The sequence below is a fragment of the Dreissena polymorpha genome, chromosome 13 (assembly GCF_020536995.1).
Source record: "Dreissena polymorpha isolate Duluth1 chromosome 13, UMN_Dpol_1.0, whole genome shotgun sequence".
In the NCBI taxonomy this organism is placed as follows: domain Eukaryota; kingdom Metazoa; phylum Mollusca; class Bivalvia; order Myida; family Dreissenidae; genus Dreissena; species Dreissena polymorpha.
The window spans coordinates 27,351,281-27,375,486 of NC_068367.1; the positions used below are offsets into that span (position 1 = coordinate 27,351,281).

The 24,206-nt window shown below is 35.6% G+C and overlaps 1 protein-coding gene and 1 pseudogene across 1 annotated transcript; one reads left to right on the forward strand and one right to left on the reverse strand.

Moving 5' to 3' along the window:
- Positions 1-6,364: 6,364 nt before the first annotated feature.
- Positions 6,365-17,268, reverse strand: LOC127855760 (cytochrome P450 20A1-like). Its single transcript, XM_052391563.1, has 11 exons — positions 17,059-17,268; positions 16,202-16,251; positions 15,075-15,244; positions 14,314-14,459; positions 13,919-14,086; positions 13,390-13,453; positions 12,900-13,076; positions 10,737-10,860; positions 9,255-9,366; positions 7,599-7,663; positions 6,365-7,051 (listed from the first exon to the last, which is right to left on the reverse strand). The coding sequence occupies exons 1-11, from the start codon at positions 17,128-17,130 to the stop codon at positions 6,802-6,804; spliced, it is 1,398 nt and encodes a 465-aa protein (XP_052247523.1). The 5' UTR covers positions 17,131-17,268; the 3' UTR covers positions 6,365-6,801.
- Positions 17,269-19,342: 2,074 nt separating this feature from the next.
- Positions 19,343-21,559, forward strand: LOC127854536 (uncharacterized; annotated as a pseudogene).
- Positions 21,560-24,206: the final 2,647 nt, after the last annotated feature.

Consider the following 24,206-nt stretch of genomic DNA (forward strand, 5'->3'; position numbering starts at 1 on the left):
TTTCAAGTTTAAATGATCATATGGATGACCTTTTTAATATTGAGAATGCTAAATTATTCATACTGCTTTTCGCCGATGACGCGGTCATATTCGCCTAATGCACTACAATCGCTACTTAAAGATTTAGAAAATTACTGCAACGGGTGGAAACTAACAGTAAATACAAAAAAAGGACAAAATTAATGATTTTTGAGAAAGGTAGACATACACGATATAATTAAACATTAAATAACACAATATTAGATATTGTCGATTCATTTAAATATTTAGGGGTAAATCTTTACAAAAACGGAGACTGGAACCGCACGCAAAAACATATCGCTCAACATTCACAATTCGCATTACACAATTTGTTTACAGTATTTAATCAACTTGAATTACCTATAGACGAAAAGTGTAGACTGTTTGACAGTCTAGTTGGGTCCAAATCAAATTACGCAGCCGAAACATGGGGCTTTCATGAAGAAAAGGATATCAAACGCATACATTGTAAATGTTTTCGTAAGATACTTAAAGTCAGAAAATCCACATACCTAGACGGACTTTACGGGGAACTAGGGTGATATCCAATGTATGTAAAACGCCAATTGACATTAGTTAAATACTGGGTAAAAATCATAGATCCGAACAACAACATACTGACAAAATCTATTTATAATCTGCTTAAGAGCGATGCTGAACGTAATAATACATCTGCCGGCAAGAACTGGGCCTATCAGATTCAAGAACTACTCGAACACATTGGATAAGCTACCATATGGACGCAACAAAATACGCATACCCCAAACGAATACGAGCTATAAATAATAACAAATCGAATTTCGGATATATTAACAGACTTGGTTCTCAAATATAAACAACTCAAATAGACTGGCTGCATACCGATATTTCAAATATGACTTTGAAGCTGAAAAATATTTAAAATGTATTAATAACAATAAATTTAGAATATTACTTATACAATTCAGAATATTTGCACATAATCTAGCCATAATAAAAGGTCGTCATGAAAACATACCAAAAGAAAATAGAAAGTGTATTTACTGCAATATGAATGCTATAGAAAGCGAATTTCATTTTTTATTAGTATGCCCCCTATATAAAGAATTAAGACAACAATACCTAAAACCATACTTTCGTCATTGGCCAACATTGAACAAATTCGAAATAATAACGTCATCAAAATCAACAAAGGAACTAAATAACCTATCAAAATATGTTTATTTAGCCCTCAAACTAAGGTCAAATGTAACGTAGTATAAAATATATGCTGTTAACGCCTTCATGTGTGTATGTCTATTAAAACAGATACAATAATAAGTGAATCTATTAACTATGATTATTATTTCCTTTTGCCTACTGTTTAAAATATTAAGGTAATCGAATGAGTGTATTGGATAGAGTAAAATTGATCAACATAGGCGATGTTTTTATATAATGTTGACTATTTGTAATGAAGAAGATCACTTCGGTGTCTGATTTTCAAACTTTGAAAATGTAATTGTATTGTTATCATTATCAATTAGAATAATCTAAAGGTAATTGATTTGTTATCATTATCAATTAGAATATTCAATTTACATAAAAGAGACAGCAAACATATGTTCAATGCTAAATGATTAAATAAATCTACTCCTTATTTTTAGTAATTTTAACATGAGCATTACGTAATAATGTTACTTAACTAAGTCAGTGTAATTGAACAATTTTTAAATTTTTAATTGTATCCAGCATTGAAAATATATTCGATAATTTCAACAATGAGAACTTTTTTTTGTAAATGAAATTCACCACCGAAATGATATATTCATTATGTAAATGACTTATTGATTCTATTCTTTAAATGATTTGACATGCCTTTTTTATTTTTGTTTTACCCACTATTTGTATACATCATTTTGTGTTGTACTTCTCAAATACATGTACCATGTCTTTACTATCTCAAACACATACTGTGTATAGGCTATTTATTTGCAATATGCTATTTAATGCCGAATAAACGTTATGTTATGCTTTGTATGATTTGTTGTTTGTTTGTTTTTTCGCGTGTTCTCTGCGTTCTCACTACGTCCTTAGCATTGTCATGCGTTTATGCCGCGACCCCTTTGCGTTCACAAGGGGACCAGTATCGACGTTACAGTGTACACACATCGTTCTAAGTGCAATTTATACGACACTACTTAGACATTTGTGTTTTCATTACGACCATATAGCGTCGGCTTTTTTAGCATTTATTTATTCCACCAACGCCGAATTGGTTTGCATAAATTTTCATAAATGTCTACGCTTCGACGTGTGAGGCCGTTTTGACAGTAGCATAGATCTTTATTGGATGAATAAAATTATATTTAATAATAAATAGAAGATATGATTATGTACGTTTCACTGCTATCGAAATCATGGAGATATAAGTTAAATCCCATTATTTTTTTCATTAGAAATATCGGTATACACATGTAAGTTACTATTTCTGATGAAATTAAACAATATCAAAATATTCATACATATAGCACGGGATGTCGAATCACGAGTGTAAATCAAGCAGACAGGCAACGATGGAATATTCTGCGATAATTTTAGGCAGTGCTTTAAAACGTTCTACCAACAAATCGTTGAGCAGATAGAAATGTTATCAATACTTCTATTAAACCGAAAAATAAAACTATGTTAGCCCCGCCCACAATTCAGATAATACACTATGTAAGCCCCGCCCACACATCATCTCTCTATTCTCTAATCGATATCATTATGTTAGCCCCGCCCACAGTTCAGATGATATCACTTTGTTAGCCCCGTCCACACATCATTTCTCTAATCGATATCACTATGTTAGCCCCGCCCACAGTTCAGATGGGCAGCTTATCGGTGATGTTTAGTAATTCGCAAGTCATTTCCAATGCAATTATTTGTTTAAAGCGGGACTGCACGATTTTGTCAAATATTTATGAATTTATATAAAATGTGTAAAAAAACCTTCTTATACATATATTTCAATATAAAGTAAAATAAAAGTTAAGAACAACATGTGTCGAATAAGCCAGATATTTAATTCTGAAATCGAAAATGTATGTACAGTGGAATTCGCCAGCATGTATATCATGCATGTACGATGTGAATCTAAATTTAGATTTACGGATCATTTTAATTTCCTGCAACGATATCTATTCATACGACACACGAACACAAACTCAGATTCTAATAAAAAGACGAATGCTTCGGTTATTGTAGAAAAATATGTACGAATCATACATATCGCTAACGATCTCTTTCTCTTTCACTGAGGTCCCTGTTCTTGCTTCATCATGTTCATTTACGTTCTCTTTTAGGTTGACAAGTAGACTTCCGTGTTCTTCTTCTTTAACGATACCTGTACTATCTGTTCCTTCTGTAACTGTTGTCTCAGCATGAGTACTTTCTTTTCCACTAGGAATTTCCCTTACTTTCAGGTTTGTGGGCGTCCCCACCTGCATATGTGTCAGGCACATATTCATCCCCTGAATCACTGTTAACATTTGTCAGTGAACTTCGCCGTTAAGTCAACAATTTCTTAAGCACTGGTACTGTAGATAAATCCATATGTGCTAAATTAAATGCATGAGTGTTCAACGTATAGAACCAGATGTGTTCAGCACATGAACACCATTCAAAAATCCAAACTTTCTTCAAAATTCTATCTGATAGTTATAATCTCGTATGTTAATGTTGGAATTTCACTAAAACAGTTTGCATTCAAAGTTCACTGGATCACCGTAGTGCTAGTTCTAGATATTGGTTTAGGTTCGACGCTGGAGTGTTTGCGCTGGTGTGTTTGGCTCCTGAACACTTGCCCCACATTGGGTGCCATTGTTACGATGTCAGAATACTGGTATAGTTCCGTATTATTAAAGGGATAGTAATCCGCAACCGTTAAAGGGGTAGGTTCTGTTTTATTTAGACAAAACACAAATCTAAGTTTAAAAAGTCAACAATCACCTATACATGTTGACCAAGTCAAGTCTTCTTTTCAACTGCTCCTGTGACCAATGAAAAGCCTTTAAATTGGTGGGAAAAGGAAATGACCTGGGGTCAAGTAATATACCTGGTTAAACACAGTAATCACAAGTATGGTCCAAGGGAAACAACTCAATCAAAGTAATAAAACTCCAAAATCAAGTCTTAACAATGGCTTTTAACTACATCGTACATGTTTTTATGCGTAATTATAATGCAATGTATTATATTCACATATGCATTGAAACATTACTCAAAGCTTTTAACATTCGGTTGCAATACGGGCTTTGTTATAATAAATGCAACGATGTACAGTTTTGCAAGTTAGAGTTTATTGTTGCTTTACCGGTGCTTTTATAGATTCATACACAGCGTGTAACTGTTTACTTTTTTCCGTTATAGCTTACAACGAATAACATTAACATTCAATTTATATCTGTTTTCGATGTGCAATTATCAACATCTAGTTTTTGAATGGGACTTTTTAAATCAAATAAGGGAGTATAAGGAATGGAACTATTATTATGTACAATGATAAGGCTGCCCAATTCAATGAAGTGTATAAGTATATTCCGGTCAATATTCAGATATAATATGCTTTATTTAGCAGGGATGTTCCATTTTTGTATTGGGGGCCCGCAAAATACTAAAAGAATTTAAAAGCAAAACACACAAATCACATAGGCATCGCTTGAGCATATACATTTTATTTATCTGACCGTAAGTTATATATATCCATTCGCCTTTGGCGGAGGAAATTATGGCACACTTTCAATTGAATATAGAAAGTGACAGATGGTCTAAACCCAATCCTACACAAGTAGAGCATATGACATGTATTGACTGTAAATGTATTGAAGACGAATATAATTTTGTGCTTGAATGCAACTTATATACAGATTTTAGATGTAAGATTTCAGAAACAGACCAAATATGCAAATAATTTTAGGATTAATGTTTTCTGATAGAGAATCTTTGTAAAAAAAACTTAGCGCCTTGGTCCTTGTCGCATTTTTAGTTAGATTAACCTACAAGGGTTTGTTCATTTGATGTACATTAACCCATCAAACGTAGTCAATGCATTTCGTATATCTATTTATGTTGTTAAATACTTACACTAGCTCAGATTTTTTTGATTTTTTTGTAAATAAAACTTACATATGTTCCATACGTTATCAAAATTTTAAGTATAAAGTACTTATTCGAATCAAAAATAGTATTTAATGTTTGTTTTATGAAATTTGATTATGTGTTGTTTTCCATGCAATACATTTAACATGTTTTATTGTTGCGAAGTAAACGCGTTATTGGTTCTGTTTAGAATGTAACACGTATTATTTATTGCATTGCCTTTAATTGTAAATTTCAAAGGAATATAATGCACTATGAGACTCAATGTCTCCTGTATTTTCAGCTGTTTTTTTTAAAGATTTTTTTAATTTTCTCACAATGTTTTTGTGCGACGAGTAAATGTATGTATGATAAACAGCTGCTAATTATTGATTGATATTCATGTATGAATTATTTTTAATGTTCAGCAACCTCGCTTACTCATAATTTAAATACTTGTCAGAAATATGAAAAGAGGTTGATGTTGTTATCAATTACATGTACAAAAATGTGTCCACATTGGCGATTGGCCATTTGAACATGTTGCAAATAAAAATTGAATCTTGAATCATGAACCTTGATTTTAAGCTCAAACTATGTTAATTAATTTGCTTATAGTGGCCATGACTAATACAGGTCCTATGTATATATGATTTCATCGCAACAGCTTCATCCGGTCTTGAGATCTTAATCCATGTATCCATATTTTGTAATATTGACCTTAATCTTGATCAGATCGATCCAATATGCAATCTCTGAACATAAGGAATATATGTAATATATGTATCAAATGTCACTACAATTGCTTTACAATTCATTTCCCTCCAGCCATACATGACAAACTAGCTCACCAAAAAACTATACTCTGCCTATGTTGCATATATGTACAGGCACTTAATTTTAACAAATTTCAAAATAGAGTAACCCACCAAGGCAATTGTGGCCATTTCAACACGAAGACTACAAGATCTAAATTTTAGTAAAATCCCTTAAGCATTTCCCAAACCTTCCTATATAGTGCATATGTAAATTGACAATTGCAAGTTGTCCATTTTTTTTTAAACTTTCAAGTAGACTAACAAAAATTGGCAAATGAGATAATTTAAGTATGGGAAATACATGTTTATGTTTGAATGTAATCACTATAGCCATTTCTGAAAAACTCGTCCGGACACCCTGAAGTACGCCTACGCTGACGCCAATGCGAGTAAAATAGATTGCATTTTTTTGTCCTGAAAATCAAGCAAAATATCACAATGCGTAATCAATTTTTCCTATACATAATTGAATATCATGTGCGTACAAAAATGGTTATAAGTAATATCCAAAATACGTTTCTGTTTACGTTTATACATGTATTCTACACTGTGCATTTGCTGTTAAACAAACGCCTTGTCACTGACTATGGTGTCGAATGTGTTCTGAAATTAATGCCGGCAAAAGGAAGCACTATGACCAGAGTAAGCTGCTGTAACTCTTATTGGCCTTCGTAAATATATCGCGTTGAAATGATTCCCTTAACAAAATAATGCTCTGCATGAGAAAATCACAACGTGCAAATAGAGAAACGGCAAAGTTTAAGCAATGGAGGAAAACCACGTTGTTTAGCTTAGTTGGTCATGTCTCCTTTCTATAGACATGGTATGCATGCCCTCCTTGGTTTAATTCGGACACGAACATATTACTTTCTGCGTGCCAGATCTAACGCTTCTCAATTGTGACGTAAATCTCCTCGTTGGGGTGCGTTATGAGACCGTGGACCGGCTTGATATTCAAGCCAGGCACCAGTCGCAGCCGGAAGTGACGAACGAGGGCCACCACGAGGGTGGTCGCCTCGGCATAGGCGAACTTCTGGCCGGGACACGAGCGTTTTCCCGCAAAACCGAAAGGAATGAAGGCGAGGGCGCCTCTCTTCTTGGTTTTGTCAGGACTGAACCTCTCAGGATCAAACCTTAAGTAGAAAGCAAGCCAGATGTTGCCATTATTAATTATTTGGAGTATGTTATAAAACGATTTATGAACAATACTAAACGCAAGCGTGTTTTATTATTTTAAACTTACTTGTTTAGAAGCGTTTACAAAACGGTTCGCGTCAATCTAGGGAATCTAATTACGGCGGACGGAAGTAAATCCTATCGTCTACTATGGTGAAACTTAAGTAAGGAACTTATTAGAAAACCTTCCATGATGGACAAAATGATACTTTAGAGAGGCTTTTTACATTTGACATAACCTTGAAAGCTAGATCAAAGACCTATAGGAGCTGTCTCTTTTTCGCAATTTAAGAAAAGTATGTTATGTTTTTGGAAAAACTTTAAATACTATAATAATGCTTCGAAGAAGTATCCGTACATATAAATCATAAAAATCACACTAAATATCTCAACTATATCAATTAATGAAAGTGGTTTATAAAACCAGTTATCAAAGCTCGTCGATACTTACAACAATTTTTCGTCAAACACATGGGATGCGTTTTCATGAAATTGATAACTTACACTTCAGGGTGGGGAAACACCTTCTCGTTGAGGCATGCCACGCCTATCGCATGAATCACTGGCGTCTGGAGAGATAGAGAGATAACATAACGAATCACAAACCCGTATTCGTAATTCAACCTATATCTAAAAAACAAATACAAACTGCCTTGCACTTGGGTCGTATGAAAATTTGCAAATAAATAAAATAATTAATGTCTATTCCAATTGAATTACAATTAATAACCTAGCTGACGTGGGTCAGATTCGTTTTGACCTCGTGCACAATTCGTGTTAAAAGTTTTCTTTAACTTCCAAATTTCAGCTTTGAGTTGAGTTTATGTCATCATGTCAACTGTATGGTAGAACAGTATACCGGTCATATTCCAACTTTCAACTTATCATGGCTGTAACATTATTATTGTTTCTTCAGACTTTATTAGCAAAAATATTAATGCCTGAAACTACAACATCAAGATGTAGTCTCTTTAGTTTTAAAAGTGTATACATGTACGTTGTATTTCCGTTTACTACATGTCATGTTAACTACACATTACCCTTAATATCGGCCTTACTTATGGAGACAAAACTTGTTATAAAGATTTATATAGCAACATAACATCAGATATTTTCATCTGAACACTCATCTGAAGTTCCGGAAATTCCACTCGGGTTAGAGCTGGCATACTTGAAACTAAAACTTTTAATTGTTACAATTTGCCACATATTTCTTCATTTTATATTTTGTGATACTACGAGGATTGCTTATATAAAGTATAAAATACGTCGCACATTTTGTGAGGACGAATGGCCGAGTGGTCTAATCGATGGATTTTAACTCCATTTACTCCAGGGGTTAGTGGTTCGAGCCAAGTTGAGGGTTACTTTTTTCTTTCTGTAATTGTATTCATGCTTTTTACTGGAGCTTTAAGATCCATTGTTTACATTTTTCAATATAAAGCATTTAATGACACATTTCAAAACATGCCAAAATCTGTGAAAATGCCCCTTTACCGTTGCGAAGTAATTGTGCTCAAACTGGTTGCCAGTATACATTTTCTTTGTGATATTAGTTTTACGTATGAAGAAAAAAATCACACTTGCACGATTTCATGTTTTAAGGACAAATGCCTGCAAGATAGAATGTTGTAAGTTAAAACGTGTAAGAGAACGTATGCGGACAGTTTACGGACGAACGGTCAGACACATGGGTAATTTCGTGTTATGTTCTTTAAACATAAGCATGCTTGTAATAAGTACCAATATTAAATTATTTATTTTGTATCTATTTTTGGTTATCAGAAGCTATAGTACTTCTTAACGAAAATTTGATCTGACAGTTTGATTTCAGTACAAATAAAGTAATATCTGCCTTAGGCGCTTCCGGATTACCAGAGCCTTGTTCTGAAAAAAAACTGGGCTTAATGCATGCGCGTAAAGTGTCATCCCAGAATAGCCTATGCAGTCCGCACAGGCTTATCAGGGACGACACTTTCCGCCTAAACTTGATTTTTGGTAAGGAGGGACTTCCTTGACACTGAAAAACCATAAAAGCGGAATGTGTCGTCCCTTATTAGCCTGTGTGAACTGCACAGGCTAATCTGGGACAACACTTTACGCACATGCATTATGCCCAGTTTTGTCAGAACGCGACTCACTGGTCTCTCTTATACGTACGTTTTTGGGGATCACATATCCGTTGATGGTGACGTCCTCGTCCATAAATCTCCCCGCCAAGGTGACCACGATAGCGCAGCGTAACGTCTCGTCCAACACCTGCTTGACGTACCTGTTAACAATAACCCAACACGTACAATGCGGGTTTATATATAACGCCATCTGAATTTAATATGCTCAACAAATAGTGGTTTAAAAAAGAAAAAAATTGTCAATATACTATTACACGAAAATACAAATGTGCGTATCACTTATATTCAACCACGTGACCCTACAGACTGTTTAGCAGTCTCAATATGAGGCATCTGTATGTGACTGCTTTCCAATAGCTTCATACATTCTCGAGTTTTTGAGCGAGAAACTTGCTTTTCAATGATCCTTATACGTAAAATAATTTGACTCGATTATTGCGTTATTTCTTTGCAGAAAAACATGTATTTCTTGTTAATATTGAATTTCACCATTTGAGGTTTTCCATGATGATAAATGCAAACATTATTCGAGGAAACGAGACATAACGAAAGTTACTCATCCTTCAAGAAGTTCTGAAATGTTAATAGACTTTTAAAAAGCTTCGTGACGTTAGAAACGCTCAGTAACGATTTTGACTAACACAACATAGCTTACTACAATTACACTTCGAAACGACCCTGATCCTATGGGTAACGTACTGAAATGATAAGTAATCACGGTCATGCTACGTAACGGCAGTAAAGCTAAGCGCAATGTACTGAAAAGTTGAGTACATAGATGAGTCTGAGAAAACTGGGCTTAATGTATGTGCGTAGTGTCGTCCCAGATTAGCCTGTGAAGTTCGCACAGGCTAATTAGGAAGACACTTCCCGCTTTTATGGATTTTTAGTTTCATGGAAGTCACACTTCACGAAAATCAAGTTTAGGCAGAAAGTGTCGTCCCTGATTAGCATGTGCGGACTACACAGGCTAATCTGGGACGACACTTTACGCATATGCATTATGCCCAGTTTTCCCAGAACGCGACTCATATGAGCGCAACGTAACAACAGTCCTGTATACTCGACGAACTTGAATGCTACGTCACCTACGTAAAACAACGATACGGAAGTGATGCTTTAAGGGACGAACTAGAAAACTTCGTAAACAAATTAACGTTGCGCAAATACAGTAACGCTGTACGTAACAAGAGTGACGTTTCATGTAGCAATACGTTATATTCAGTGTACTGAAAAGGCACTTAACAACAGTTAAGAAACGGAACGATAGTAACGCGATGTACTAGACAGCTTGATAACTTAAGTAACACTATGTAACGTTTATGTCGCTACGAGGCGAGAGAGAAAAGCGCTAGATTATTAACTGAAACGCTAGGTAACTCAAGTAACACTACGTAACGCTAGATAAAGTGATTGATTAAGTAACATTTAAGCTACACTACGTAACACTACCAAAGCTTCGTGGCTACATAAACGCTTCGTCACGATTATAACGCTATACACAACGTACTGGAACTCCCCAACGTTGGTGTGGTCCACGTTGCCCTGGTCTCCAAGCACTCTCCGGATCTCCGCGTACACTCTCTCTTGTATATCCGGGTACTGGGCCAGGTAGTAAAGCGCCCATGACAACACTGCAAGAGGAAACACGGGATGGCTTACTTCGGAGTGTTCCAGGCCTTTTATAAAAACACTTATTTTGGAATAAAGAACCAAGCCGACCCATTGACGACATGTTTAGATGTTCATATGCATTTGAAATTCACTTGTAGTAAAGTGATCCAGCGTCGTTGTTACACATGGATTATATAGGTTTTTCGTAGATCTGTTGAGAGTAGGAGCCGGCGTCCCATTTTAAATACAATTTAAATTGTAATTCGATCTTAAGATGTTCTCATAGCTAAGAATTCCTTAAATTTTGGTATAAAACAGTAGCTGCGGATGCTAAAAATGAATGGTAAAATAAGCAAGTAAACTGACTAGTTAAGTTAATATCGGAAAGCTAGTTTTTAGATTTACTACATACAAACTTACAGAAGCCATTAGCCGAAGGCAACTTCGTTGTGGTAAATGTGCTGATTTCGCATTTATTAAAGTTTACTTGTTAATTCCAACATTTACATAATATTCCACGAACACCCTATTTAACCTTTACCTGTCAAAAATTAAAAAAAGGCCCACGAGAGTTACTAAGAGCCGTGGTGTAGTGGATATAGCGACCGGGAGGTCACGGGTTCGATAGGAGCGTTCTTTAAAACTCCCCCAGAGACACCAAGTACTGGTTCTAGGCCCAGGAAACGGACTCGAGAGCGTTTCGAATAAGCCTAAGGCTTTCTACACAATCAGGCCCGTACCCAGGCCATGGGCCCAGGGGCCCGGGCCCCCCCAGCTGGCTGTCGAACTATGATTTTTTTTTAATCGGCCCACTGCAATTTTTTTTTCTCGTGCAAGGGCCCACAGTACACGTTCCCTTAAAACAAAAGAGCATCTTTGTTTTATTGTCCCTGATAAACAAGGGGATTAACGCTCGCCAATCGAGATAAGCCTCTAGGCAATGTTTTCTTATCGCCTTGTACACACATCCCCGATCAGTCCCCCATTGTGATCATGAATGCTATATCTATCGATGGTTGATGTAACATGTATTTTGATACGTGCAGCGAAGGGAAGCAACTGCTACAGGAGTTCGTAGACTATGGTCTGATAATTGCCGAAGCAAGTTTTTTTCTTTCTGCGAGAAGGCCCTAGATGTATTTTTCCCTTCTAAAAGTTTAATTGTTTTTTTTAAAACCTTTTATTTGGAATTTTTAGGTCCCAATATATACTTTTTGCATTGAGAATAGGGCCCTGAATTTGAACCGGGACAAAAACACTGACAAAGGTATTAAAACTGAGTATTTTTAATTTTTGAAAGGAAATCACTGAAAAAGACTACGATGTTAACATGTTTGTTTAAAAGAAAAACAGATTCATAAATTTGCCGAGCAACAGATAAGAATTTGGCAGAATTCAGTATTTAAAATAATTGAGTACCGAGAATTGAGTAATATCAACTTATTAATGGCTCATTGGTAAAAAAATGAAAATTGAAACAACAAATCGATCTCATTATATAAGTTAACCTGATCCAGTGTAGAAAAATATTGTATAACTAAATTATCTTTTTCCTTGAATTTGTTTGAAAACAGTAAAAAATGTTATATTGATTATTTAAGACTTTCATTATTTCACCCAAAAATTAGGCGTTTCGCGCAATTTTTTTCATCAAAAATGGCAAGGTCTTTCCCAAAAAATCAGATTAAAAAAAACCTGTGACGTTATTGATTTGTGAAAAAAATGGTGGAAGCAATACGAGAGTTGATGTTGGTAATCGTCAGTTTAAACCTGTTTCGGAAATCTAAAGCTTTTAATATTGTTGTGAATTCACACCACTGTTTAAAGCTTAAGACTTCCGAAATGTGCTGATTTACTTGTTATATTCCATTAATTCATATCACAAAATACGTTTTGTATAAGCATTAAAATTCACCTTGCAAAGTGCCAAATAAAAAAAGTATATATATAGGGAGGGGGGACCCCTCCCCGGTTGGGCCCCCCCCCAGTAAAAAAATCCTGGGTACGGCCCTGACAATCAAGCTAAAATAAATAGGTTTAAACTAAACAAAGGGCTTACAATTTCCGGCCGTGTGGAAGCCCCCGATGGTGTACACGAGCGCGTCACAGAACTGTACCTCTTCGTCCTCTGTATACTCCATGAGCACATCTAAAAATAGCTCCTCGCCTGCGCGTGGTGGGTTTCGCTTCCGGTCGCGAAATATCTGCAGCAACACCGAGGATAACTCCTGCTTGCCTGACAAATACGGAAAACAAAAACCGCCATGAAAGGGCAAACAGTTAAATCTGGAGAGTACGAATTAATGTGTATCGCCATTTCCGCCTCACTCTTCAAGTTTAGTATACGCCCGAAATGCGACCGTCTCGACATTGAGTGGTGCGTATTTAAACTTCTTTCAACTATACAGAATGTTACAAACCAGTATTTGCTGCTTTATGTAAGTCGGTTAAGGAAATTAAAATTAAAAAAAAATGTAGCGATGTTGGACATTACTTTTTGGCAATCCGACGATTTAAGCATAAAGGGAGACCACTCCACGACAACTCACCTTCTTGGAGTTGCCTCTCTTGTTCATTCGGATCAGTAGAATTCACCAACTTCTCATTCCATATCTGAAAATGAGCGGTTTAACACAAATAAGATGTGAAAATATCGACGTAATAAAACTATCAATCAATCATAATGCGTTTACATATTGTGAATTTAGGATTACTGTTTGTCAAAATAACAAAAAAAATCCCTTCTTGAATTGAAGAAGAATCACGCAAAACGTATATATTTCATAAAATTTATTTTGAATAGATTGTCAAGCATATCGCACAGAGTATAACACAATAAATGTGTATACGTTTTGGCTTGGACAATACGTATTTTTTAATGTTCATCTCAAGATTTATCATCCACCGACAGGCCCCAGGCACATTTACTTATGTTTGTTTTACTAGTATGTAATCCTTTGTCGTATAATACTGGTTAAGGGTTACAAGAATTACACTTCTAAAACGTTCTCTCAGGATTCATTATTGCTATATAACCCGACTGTCAAGTGCTGTTAGAAAACACGTGTTAAAGCCTACCGTTTCATATATTTTCCGGAACTGGCTTATTTGTTGGTCGGTACTCATTGCCTTTCCAAACAGCGACGCGAGCACAGACCGCAGTGCGAATACCGTCATGTGAGAGCACACGGGCACGTGCTCACCGGGCGAATATGACGTCCACTTCCGCACGATGTCGTCTGCTGCCTATGTACAAACGAGTATGGCGCGTTATTATAATTATAAGCTCGAACAGTTTTAAATTATGAACCGATCGATGATTTTTTTTTATTCAGTTAGAATAGCCGCTAAGCCACCAGGTAATGGCGTGTGCTGAGCGAGGATGCAATTGCACAGAGGAAAGTTGTCAAACAATAACAACAACACTACAGCGGCTCATATTTATGAAAAAAAGACAGAGAAAACCTGTTTACCTCCTGGAACGGTTCTATGTATTTTCGGATGGAGCCGTGCGTGAACACCCTGTCATAGACCTTACGTCGGCTCTTGCCGTCGTCACCGTTAGCGTACTCGAGACTTCGCGCCCCAAGCAGCGGCATAAACAAGTCGAACATTTCGTCTGAAGCAAATAGTTTTATTTTGATCCTGCCTTTGTTGCAAACATTGACCTAATAAAGCAGGGTCGAATAAACTAGTTGATCTGTTGTTTACGTACTCGGGTTGTACTTTTTCGGTAGCGGCTTAAACATACTGAAAAAAAAACACGTCTGCATCCAAAAAAGGGTCGAGTAAAGAGTTAGAATAGTTCAGTTTCACATACGGCATCAAAGTTGGTGTACTCGCAACTGCCTAGATCCAGCAGCGGTATAAACTTGTCAACGAATCTTCTGGAGTAAGTTAATATTTCGGGCACATATTTGTCATTCATAATCCTATATCAGGCCCATATGCCGCGCATTTCATACTACGTCGAACACATTGTTGAATCTGCGTTTTGGTTTAGTTTCTAAATTAAAAAACGTATTCTATCTTAATATTCATCTTAAATGAACACATTTTTGTATTTTACTAATTGAAAGTGCCTACTGCGAACATTGTTAATTCCTTTAATGATTTGAAATACGAAATTAAAACGTATTCAACGTAACAAAAAAAAACTAAATAAATTTATGTTTATAAAAATGCTCTTTGTTCGCAATTTGCATCTATGTTTATGACCTACTCCTCGACTCACAAGGTCGGTTGAAGGCGGTCGTGTGCTGCCTGAAGAGCGTCTCCTCACAGATGCTCACCATGCGCGTGCGGCCCCACCAGAACGAGGCTAACGGGCCGAACTGCGCGTGCAGTTGCACTAGGAACTGGTGTAGGCTCCCAGCCTTGGATATGTCTCCGTGGTTACCCTCCCTGAGAAAAAAATGATGCAGTAATTTTGTGCGCGTGTACTTCTTAAGATACGGAAATGCACATATGATATTTTGAACTTGAAAACTGCTGACCAAACAGACAAACAACAACATTATTGATGTTTTAGCATTCAAAAACATCTTAAAAGAAACACGGAACCCGAACACGGCATATTAAAGCATATTTTATAGTTAAAATTAATTACTAAAACGGGAACAAGCTGACGATAACGGTATATTCAACCCAAATGGATACCACATATTCCGTTTCATTAAAAGCAATCACTTGCCTTGGTTAAATATGGTGTTTAACTACCTGATAATATGCACATTGCTTACATATAGGAATGCCACTTATACAGTTTCATCAAATACATGTCACGCGTCAATGACATTATGCGCGGCAATGAAATATCACATGAACAGACATCACGTATGCTTAAATTAACAAGGATATTCGTTTTACACACACGAACACTCTATGTCATAACGACTTAAAATAAGACGGTCGGAAAAAGTGGAAACACGCTCCTTAACACAAATCAGGTATGTCTACAGAATCGTTAAGAATTGAGCTCTGAATAATTGATCACAAACATAATTGTTGATAACGCGCCTTTTTATCAGAAATACAGATGACACACCTTGACAAGGATGCACATACTATTTAACAGGCTATAAAACGCGCCCGTTTACAAACTTATACAACCAGCGAAATGGTTGGAACAACTGTGCACGTAACATCATAATCATATGTTTAACAACTGTGTATTGTATATAACACCGATATCATATCCCCCACACGATCGACTGTCTGTCTTACCCATTTTTAACATTAAATTGTTCACTACTTTTTCTAAGATAATAGTAAAGTCCAACATTACAGCAGTATTGCTTGCTATAATAATCTCGATATGTTTCAGTTGCAATACACCACACCCCAGCTACCAAAACATACTTCTGAGAGCTCGGCTGCATACCAGGAATTGGTGGTGATGATTTTTTGCTCTGTAAAATACAAACACACGACGTATAAAGCAGGCACATGCTAATTAGTCTTTTGAAAATATTGAAGACTATTGAGGTTTTAAAACATCTATACATTTAAACCACGAATGTTCATAACCATACAAATGGTTATCTAAATCAAATTGATACTGGTGCTTGAGATGGTGGTAACGACGAATAGTGCATATCTCCCACCGACGCTTCATTAAGTATATATATATATATATATATATATATATATATATATATATATATATATATATATATATATATATATATATATATATATATATATATATATATATATATATATATACACCCTTGAGCGTCGTCAGTTTGAATCCCAGAAGTATTATTTAACAATGTTTAAAAAGAACAGAATTAAGATACTTACCAAATGTTTTACTTTTGAGCTTCGAAGTTTTAAAACTCACGTTAAAGATAGTATTATTCAACATACGGACAAACCAAAGCATTTAAAATTAGGAATATAATCATGGCACATGTACGACTCCATATCATAAGTCATTATGTATGAAAGGGTGAATGTTGCGCTTTGAAAGACAGTTCAATGCCCGTTGTGAATCCGGTATTACCCTTGTACATCGATACGGAGTATAATAACGAATATATGTACAATGCCTCATTTTAAGTTATATTATCGTTTAAAGAAAACTGGTTAAAGGTTAATGGAAAATACCAAATAATTATACAGCATGTTTAACAGACTTAATATAAAATATCGTGTTGCCTGTACTAAAAATATGCATTATAGTCGATCATCAAACTACCAAAAAGAAGGCTTACCGATGATCGTAGAAACAAAAACAGCAACAGTCCAACGACCGCCACCAACAACGCTGCTTCCATGACAACCATTGCGAAATAGCTAACTGCAAAAATCAAATAAAGACTTAAATAAAGACTTGCATTTACGATTTAAAATCCGCAATTCAATGAAGTTGAACGCGGTCTTATGTTGCTTATACTACTGAAATATACATCGTTAGCATACGTGGGTCGTTATCTGCTATACGATGTAGCACGTCTATATTTATGCACGGTCTAAATTATGGCCTTTTCGGTCACGTCAGTTTACCCGTAAGACAGCGCACGTATTAGATACATTAAAATCCGGTATAAATTAATGTGCGATCGGTATGACAGGGAGGTTTAGTTCATGGTATTGCGAACATTGGCGTATGCAATGTGATACGGCTTAATTACTGTCAAGTTTGCTTTGTTGTTTTCTTCTGTTTTCTTGTGTATTGTTTATTAACAAAACTGTTCTGTTTATGTTGTGTTTTTTTAAGATATGTAAAAAACAAAACCGCGTTGATCTCGCGAAAAAAAACGACCAATTGTGTTACTAAATATATTAACATATGCAATTAGTCGTGTATATCGAACTTAATAATAAATATCGTGTAGATCTATATCGAAATAAATTATTAATATCGTAATAAAAACATAATTTAATATAAGCGACAAGCTTACCTCAATGACAACTTTAATATAATATCTTTAACAGTGAAATTGAAACGAGTTGCACTTACATTTTGTATTATTCCATCTCTTTATCGAAACTTCTTTTAAACCACACAATTTTATTGAATTCCTATCGAAGTTTTACAATTATGCACGATAAACACGCAATGCAAAATACTTTTTGCAATGCAAAATACTTTTTGCATTTGTTCGATGCATTAAACAATATTTTACTGTTGAAAACCACACGTCCAACATGTTCTTAAAATTCAGAATTTTATCTCAAACCAGTGTGTTTTGTCAGAGAAATTACGTCAAACAATATACGTCATAAATTGCGCTGAAGTTGCATGAAAGATAAAAGTACGGAAAGCCGGCTCCGGTCGCCAATTACGTAACGTCAACGCGTGCCGACGATCCGCCGTTACTGGACAATAGGTGCGAGATAGCCGAAAGTTTGCAAATAACCGATTTTGGCACAGTGTGCCAATAACCGGGTGTTTGCACACTTGCTCAATACCGAGTTTCCACGAGTTATTCGCGAAAAACGGCAAATTTTGTTACTAAATATAGTAACATATGTACTAAATTTTATTTACGTTTCAAATATTCAGAACCCGTTTGAATAATTCGAATCGGGATATTTGGATCCAAGAAAAACAAACTAAACTTAAAACGGCTTCGTATGCTGTTGTATGTAATTAATATGTGATCCTATTTGTTGTCTCAGTTTGATGCATGCAAAACGTTCCCCATATGCTTATTCACGTTTTGACTTACAACTTCTGGTGTATGCCACGTGCGTGACAATTGATAAAGCTGTTAATATTTTATGACACATGCACATAATTTCATACATTATCTTCAAATTACCACCCGTAAACAATGTTTTTGCTGCGATATGCATGAGATAAATTCCGGTTGAGTCTGACGGTGTTTCGGTCAAACACAATTCTATGAAAATGAGCAGTTGCGAAATATTTTGAACGACATAATTGTTCAGAGGATACAATATTTATTATGAAAGTAACAACAACATCATTTAAGTGTTAAATGATTTAGATGTATTTAATTTATTTCAAAATTGTAAACACACAAAAACACAAATAGTTTGTTAATAATCAATTATCAAATTAAAAAATCGGATTATTTCATAACACAAATACATGTTTACACAAATATAATATTGATATTTGCTTTACGTTTAAATGTCCATAGTTCATAAAACTTGGAGAGAACACATGTCCTTGTGATATCTTGGCCGAGTTCGAAAATGGTTCTGTTGGTTAAACAACATGTCTACCAGGGGCGTGACAGTTTTCCTTATATGGCCATGTAAAACCTTGTTAACACTCTAAAAACCATATTTATTGGCCAATCTTTCGGAAACTTGATCAGAACATGTGCCAAAACAATATGGTTCTGGTTGGATAAAATAAAAAGGCTTCCAGGGGAGGGGCATTTTTTTGTAATATGGCTATAGCAAAATCTTGTTAATTATCTAGTTGTCACACTTATTTTCCAATCTTCATGATACTGTCGGAATATTTGTTCTAATGATATCTTTGATGTGGTCGAAAATGGTTCGGGTCAGTTGAAAAACATGGCTGCCAAGGGGAAGGGGCATTGCCCCATATATGGCTTTGGTTAAACCTTGTTAAAACTAACACTATAAACAAAAATTCTAAAAATATCTGGCCTGATTTTAAAATGGTTCCGTTTCGTTGAGAATTACGGCCGCCTGTGGAAGGGGTATTTTCATTGCATGGCTATAGTAAAACCTTGTCAACACCATAGAAGTCGCATGCATAGTCCAATCTTTATGAAGTTTATCAGAACATTTGTTTTAATGGTAACTAGGCTGAGTTTGAAAATGGTTATGGTTTGTTGAAAAACATCGCCGGAACGGAAGGGACATTTTTCCTTACATGGCTGTAGTGAAACATTGTTAACACTCTATAAGTCACATGCTTAGTGCAATCTGAATAAAACTTTGACAGAAGATCGCGGTGGTGTAATGGATGAGGTGTCCGCCTAACGATCGGGAGTTCGTGGGTTCGCTCCCTACTCGGGGAGCGTGCTCATTATCTCCTCCATAGAGACCAAGTACTGGTTCCGTTTCCAGGAAACGGACTCGATAATGTCCCTTTGCCTATAATGCTCGAAAGGGCGCTTGGCAGTATATATAGATAGATAGAACACTTTATTTAATGACTTTTCAGTCGAGTTCGAAAATTAGTTTGGTTTGTTGAAAAACATGGCCACCGTGTGGCAAGGCAGTTTTCTTTATATGACTATTGTGAAAACTTGTTGATGCTATATTGACCACATTTATTCGCAAATCTTCATGAAACTTTTGTCAGAACATTTTTCCCAATACAATTTCAGCTGAGATTAAAACTGGGTAATGTGATCTCGAAAACGAATTCACTGGGTCAAATAAAAAAAAAAACATGTTAATACTCTAGTAGTCACTTTTTGTTCGAACCTTTATGTATCAGCTCGCATTTTTTCATAATATTCTAGTTTTTGAGTGTCACAGACGAGCTCTCTAGCGCCCATTGTTCTATTGTTTAATTGTTTTACTATGGAAAAAATATTTAAAACATTCTAAAGTGGACAAAAATAAAATGTGTGTATGTGTCAAATAATGATCTTTCTATTGGTGTTTAGTGTTCTTTTACCAGTGTGTGTCTAACAGCAGTGTTTTTGTATGATAATTGCAAAATATAAGCCATTTTGTACTATGCCGTGGTATTTTTATTTATGAAATATCTCGAATAATAACAATTATTGCGCCCTATTTTTTCATTTTGTTTCTTAAACAAAGTTTAAATGAAATATACAAAAACATGAAAATGATATTATTGAGCCATAATACCTCTTTTTTCCAGCCACTGCAACATATTAACAACTAAACATTTGTTATGAAGATTATAAACATAATCATTAAAAACGGTCTTTTGATATGAAAAGAAACGATATAATAAAAAACAGTGTGTTATGTCACAAGACAGCGCTTTGTAAAGGCCTCACTGTCTGTGTTTAAGTTCTCAGTAATTTGTTTGTGCCCAGTTGGAATCAAACATAACTGCATATCCGAAATAATTTAGTGTATGTGTAAGTTGTCAAATAACATATCAGCATATTTATAATTATAACAAGTAGAGATTAATTATAAATTTTCATTGTGTGTTATTGTGTCATGTCCGCAGAAAATGTAGTGAAGTCTCTACTGTCTGGGTGTCAGCCGTTCTCAGTGGTTGGTTTGTCCTCAGTGATAAGTCTGTCCTAAGTGGTTGGTTTGTCCTCAGTGGTTGGTCTGTCCTCAGTGGTTGGTCTGTCCTCAGTGGTTGGTCTGCCCTCAGTGGTTGGTCTGTCCTCAGTGGTTGGTCTGTCCTCAGTGGTTGGTCTGTCCTCAGTGGTTGGTCTGCTCTCAGTGGTTGGTCTGTCCTCAGTGGTTGGTCTGTCCTCAGTGGTTGGTCTGTCCTCAGTGGTTGGTCTGCCATCAGTGGTTGGTCTGTCCTCAGTGGTTGGTCTGTCCTCAGTGGTTGGTCTGTCCTCAGTGGTTGGTCTGCTCTCAGTGGTTGGTCTGTCCTCCGTGGTTGTTCTGTCCTCAGTGGTTGTCTGTCCTCAGTGGTTGGTCTGTCCTCAGTCGTTGATCTGTCCTCAGTGGTTGGTCTGTCCTCAGTGGTTGGTCTGTCCTCAATGGTTGGTCTGTCTTCAGTGGTTGGTCTGTCCTCAGTGGTTGGTCTGTCCTCAGTGGTTGGTTTGTCCTCAGTGTGAAGTGTATCAAGCAACTGTCCACATTTATCTGTGAAATGGTATGTTTTATCATTAAAGTGAAGACAACAAATAAACAGCTGGATAGAATGGAAAATTTGAAATTCACTCGATGCTTGCATTATGGTGTTCCCAGTCGTCTGCAAATCATGTCTGCGACTGCATGAGTGTGTTTGTATGCACAGGTATTTGGATCCAAAAGAATGCATACCAACACAGTGAGGACATCTTGAAGACCGAAACAAAAACCTGGCTTTTCCTACTCTTTTTCCGTATTATATATTAAACAAAACGACCTACGTTGATTGCATAAAAGTTGCAGTCTCCTTTTTTGAAATCGTATGTATTCCATATTCACAAATCCGCAAATAATGACACATCAAGTGACATTAAAAGTGTGTACATGCCCCAAAGGTTGTTTTAGAAATATCATGTCTCGTATGTAAGAATTATTCTCATTGAAGCTTCAATGTACTCCAAGTTTTACATGACTTTAAACCGGATCGACGCAATATATGTACCGGAAGAATAATCTAGAGCGATGTTTATGTTCAAATTCGGGCAAGTGTTCCTTTCTATCAAAAAGATAAGGAGAAAATATGTATTCACGATATAATGTTAATTTATAAATACGTTATCTGAAATATGGGAAATAACAATCGACACTGGACAGTACCGTTAGAAAATGGTACTACGTTTCAGACAGTCATTTCAAGATTTCGCATTCGGTCGGATTTAATTTTAAAGGCTCTATAAATGTGAGAAAGTAAATTATTATGCATATAAACTGGTCTAATTTTTACCGGATTTCAGTTTCCTGTGCATAAAAAATGCTCATAACACAGCTTAAGTGCAACGTTGTCAAGACTTATGGAAGATATACCCGTTTCATAATTGGTAGACATGTTTACAACTTTGCAACTAACGTGATGTGTAGCCTCAAAGCGTTTACGTATGCTAAAAATAGCCGAAAGAAAATTAAATTTTAATTCTGTTTTAAACAGTTTTTTTACCAGCAGAAAGTTACTTATTAGATTACTACAAACGTTTTCACCATTTAGAAGTGACCAACTTTGTGAGTGATACCGGAAAACGTTGAGAATATACGATATATTTTTGGTGACCTGAGTGACTTTCACTTTCCGAGTAAACATCGATGTAAATAAACTGATTGTTTGTAAACACAATAGACTTGGAGGACACTATATTTTGAGCTCAAAACAAGTTGAATTGCTTGTTTTTGTATGGTAATGTCCATTTGCATATACATATTGTTTTTTGATAACCTTTATAAATAAAATATGAAAAACAATAACTAAAAATCGGTAAATAATTACGGATCGTGACCTTTAACTTTACAACAAGATTCGTCAATTACAAGTCTGTTCACTAGTTATGAATGCTGTTCAAATCAGATGTACCTACCTATGAAATTTTAAGTGAATACCTTGTATAATTGATATGCTCTGGAAAACTTTATAAACTATCATTATGAATATTAATGCACGAATCAAAGTTCATGTGCAGTACACACTCCTCCAATAAGATCTAAATACTCGTATCTTAATTTTCCGGTTGAAACATCTTGAAGTATAAAAAGACAAAGCGCACTATCCTACAAACTGGAGCAAGACTTGGTTCTCGTAAAACTAAACCATATACGTTGAAGATGTGCAGTTTTTAAGTGCGCACGTAATGAGGATTTTCGTTAAACTAATAAGATCAATTAGAATATTCACAAAGCAAGTTCGGTTTCTTTTCACATTTTAAGTAAATGTTTAAAAAAAAGCAATTTAATTAAAATACAGCATCAGACAGATATGCAGAAAAACACCGATTTGTGCTCATACTAGTAAAGTTTTTTCTGGTTTTTCGAATAAACATAAGGCAAATGGGGAACTGTTTTATATAGCACTTACGAAAATAAATTAATGAGTGATTAATTCAAAAGATTAAAACGTTGCAGATTCTACGTCAAACTGTTTTCAGTTGTAAACTTGGGTATCTCGATTGTATTTACAAGTGGAAAAATAATACTATTACCAGTATGCGTTACAGTCTAATCTTAGAGATTAACAGTCAATTGGGTTCGATGTGACACCGACACACCGACACATATACTCGTATAGCCATCACACCCGGGCGACTAGTTTGCTTGTTACTAAAACAACTTTTTATTTTAAGGTATACAGGTCAAATATTATGGTCACATGGGATTTTGTATCCACATGGTATCTAGGATACGATTCGATCTTAGATCATTCAATTCGGTAGTCACCCGGAAGAGAGGAATAGATAAAAAACATCGACTTCAAAGTAAAAACAAGCGAAATGTCAAGGCCACTGGGTTTGAGAGCTAATTCCACCGGATACAATTTCGTTCCGTTTCCGGAGGCTATTAAAAGAATGCCCTAAATTCTCTCAAATAAGTACCGTGACTTCTAGTTGTCGGGAGGAAAATAGAGGCCAATTAATTTTTCGATCAACCATTTAGAGGCAATTGTCACAACGTCTTATTAAATGACTACAAGTCGGGCTGGCCAGACATCTGATGTTACACATGCATATTTTGACAACGGACCCGACACGTTGGAAGAAACCACAATTGCGCTAACATAATATTGCATTAATTTTTAAATTGCAACATAAAATGCCATTAACATTCCGTTTTTATGATTTACAAT

Coding starts and splice junctions, on each gene's coding strand:
- LOC127855760 (XM_052391563.1), bottom strand. CDS start 17,130: ATGGTTGTCATGGAAGCAGCGTTGTTGGTGGCGGTCGTTGGACTGTTG. Junction 15,245..16,201: donor ATGCAGCCGAGCTCTCAGAA/GTATGTTTTGGT, acceptor TTTTTTTCTCAG/GGAGGGTAACCACGGAGACA. Junction 7,664..9,254: donor GATATGTGATCCCCAAAAAC/GTACGTATAAGA, acceptor CTATCTCTCCAG/ACGCCAGTGATTCATGCGAT.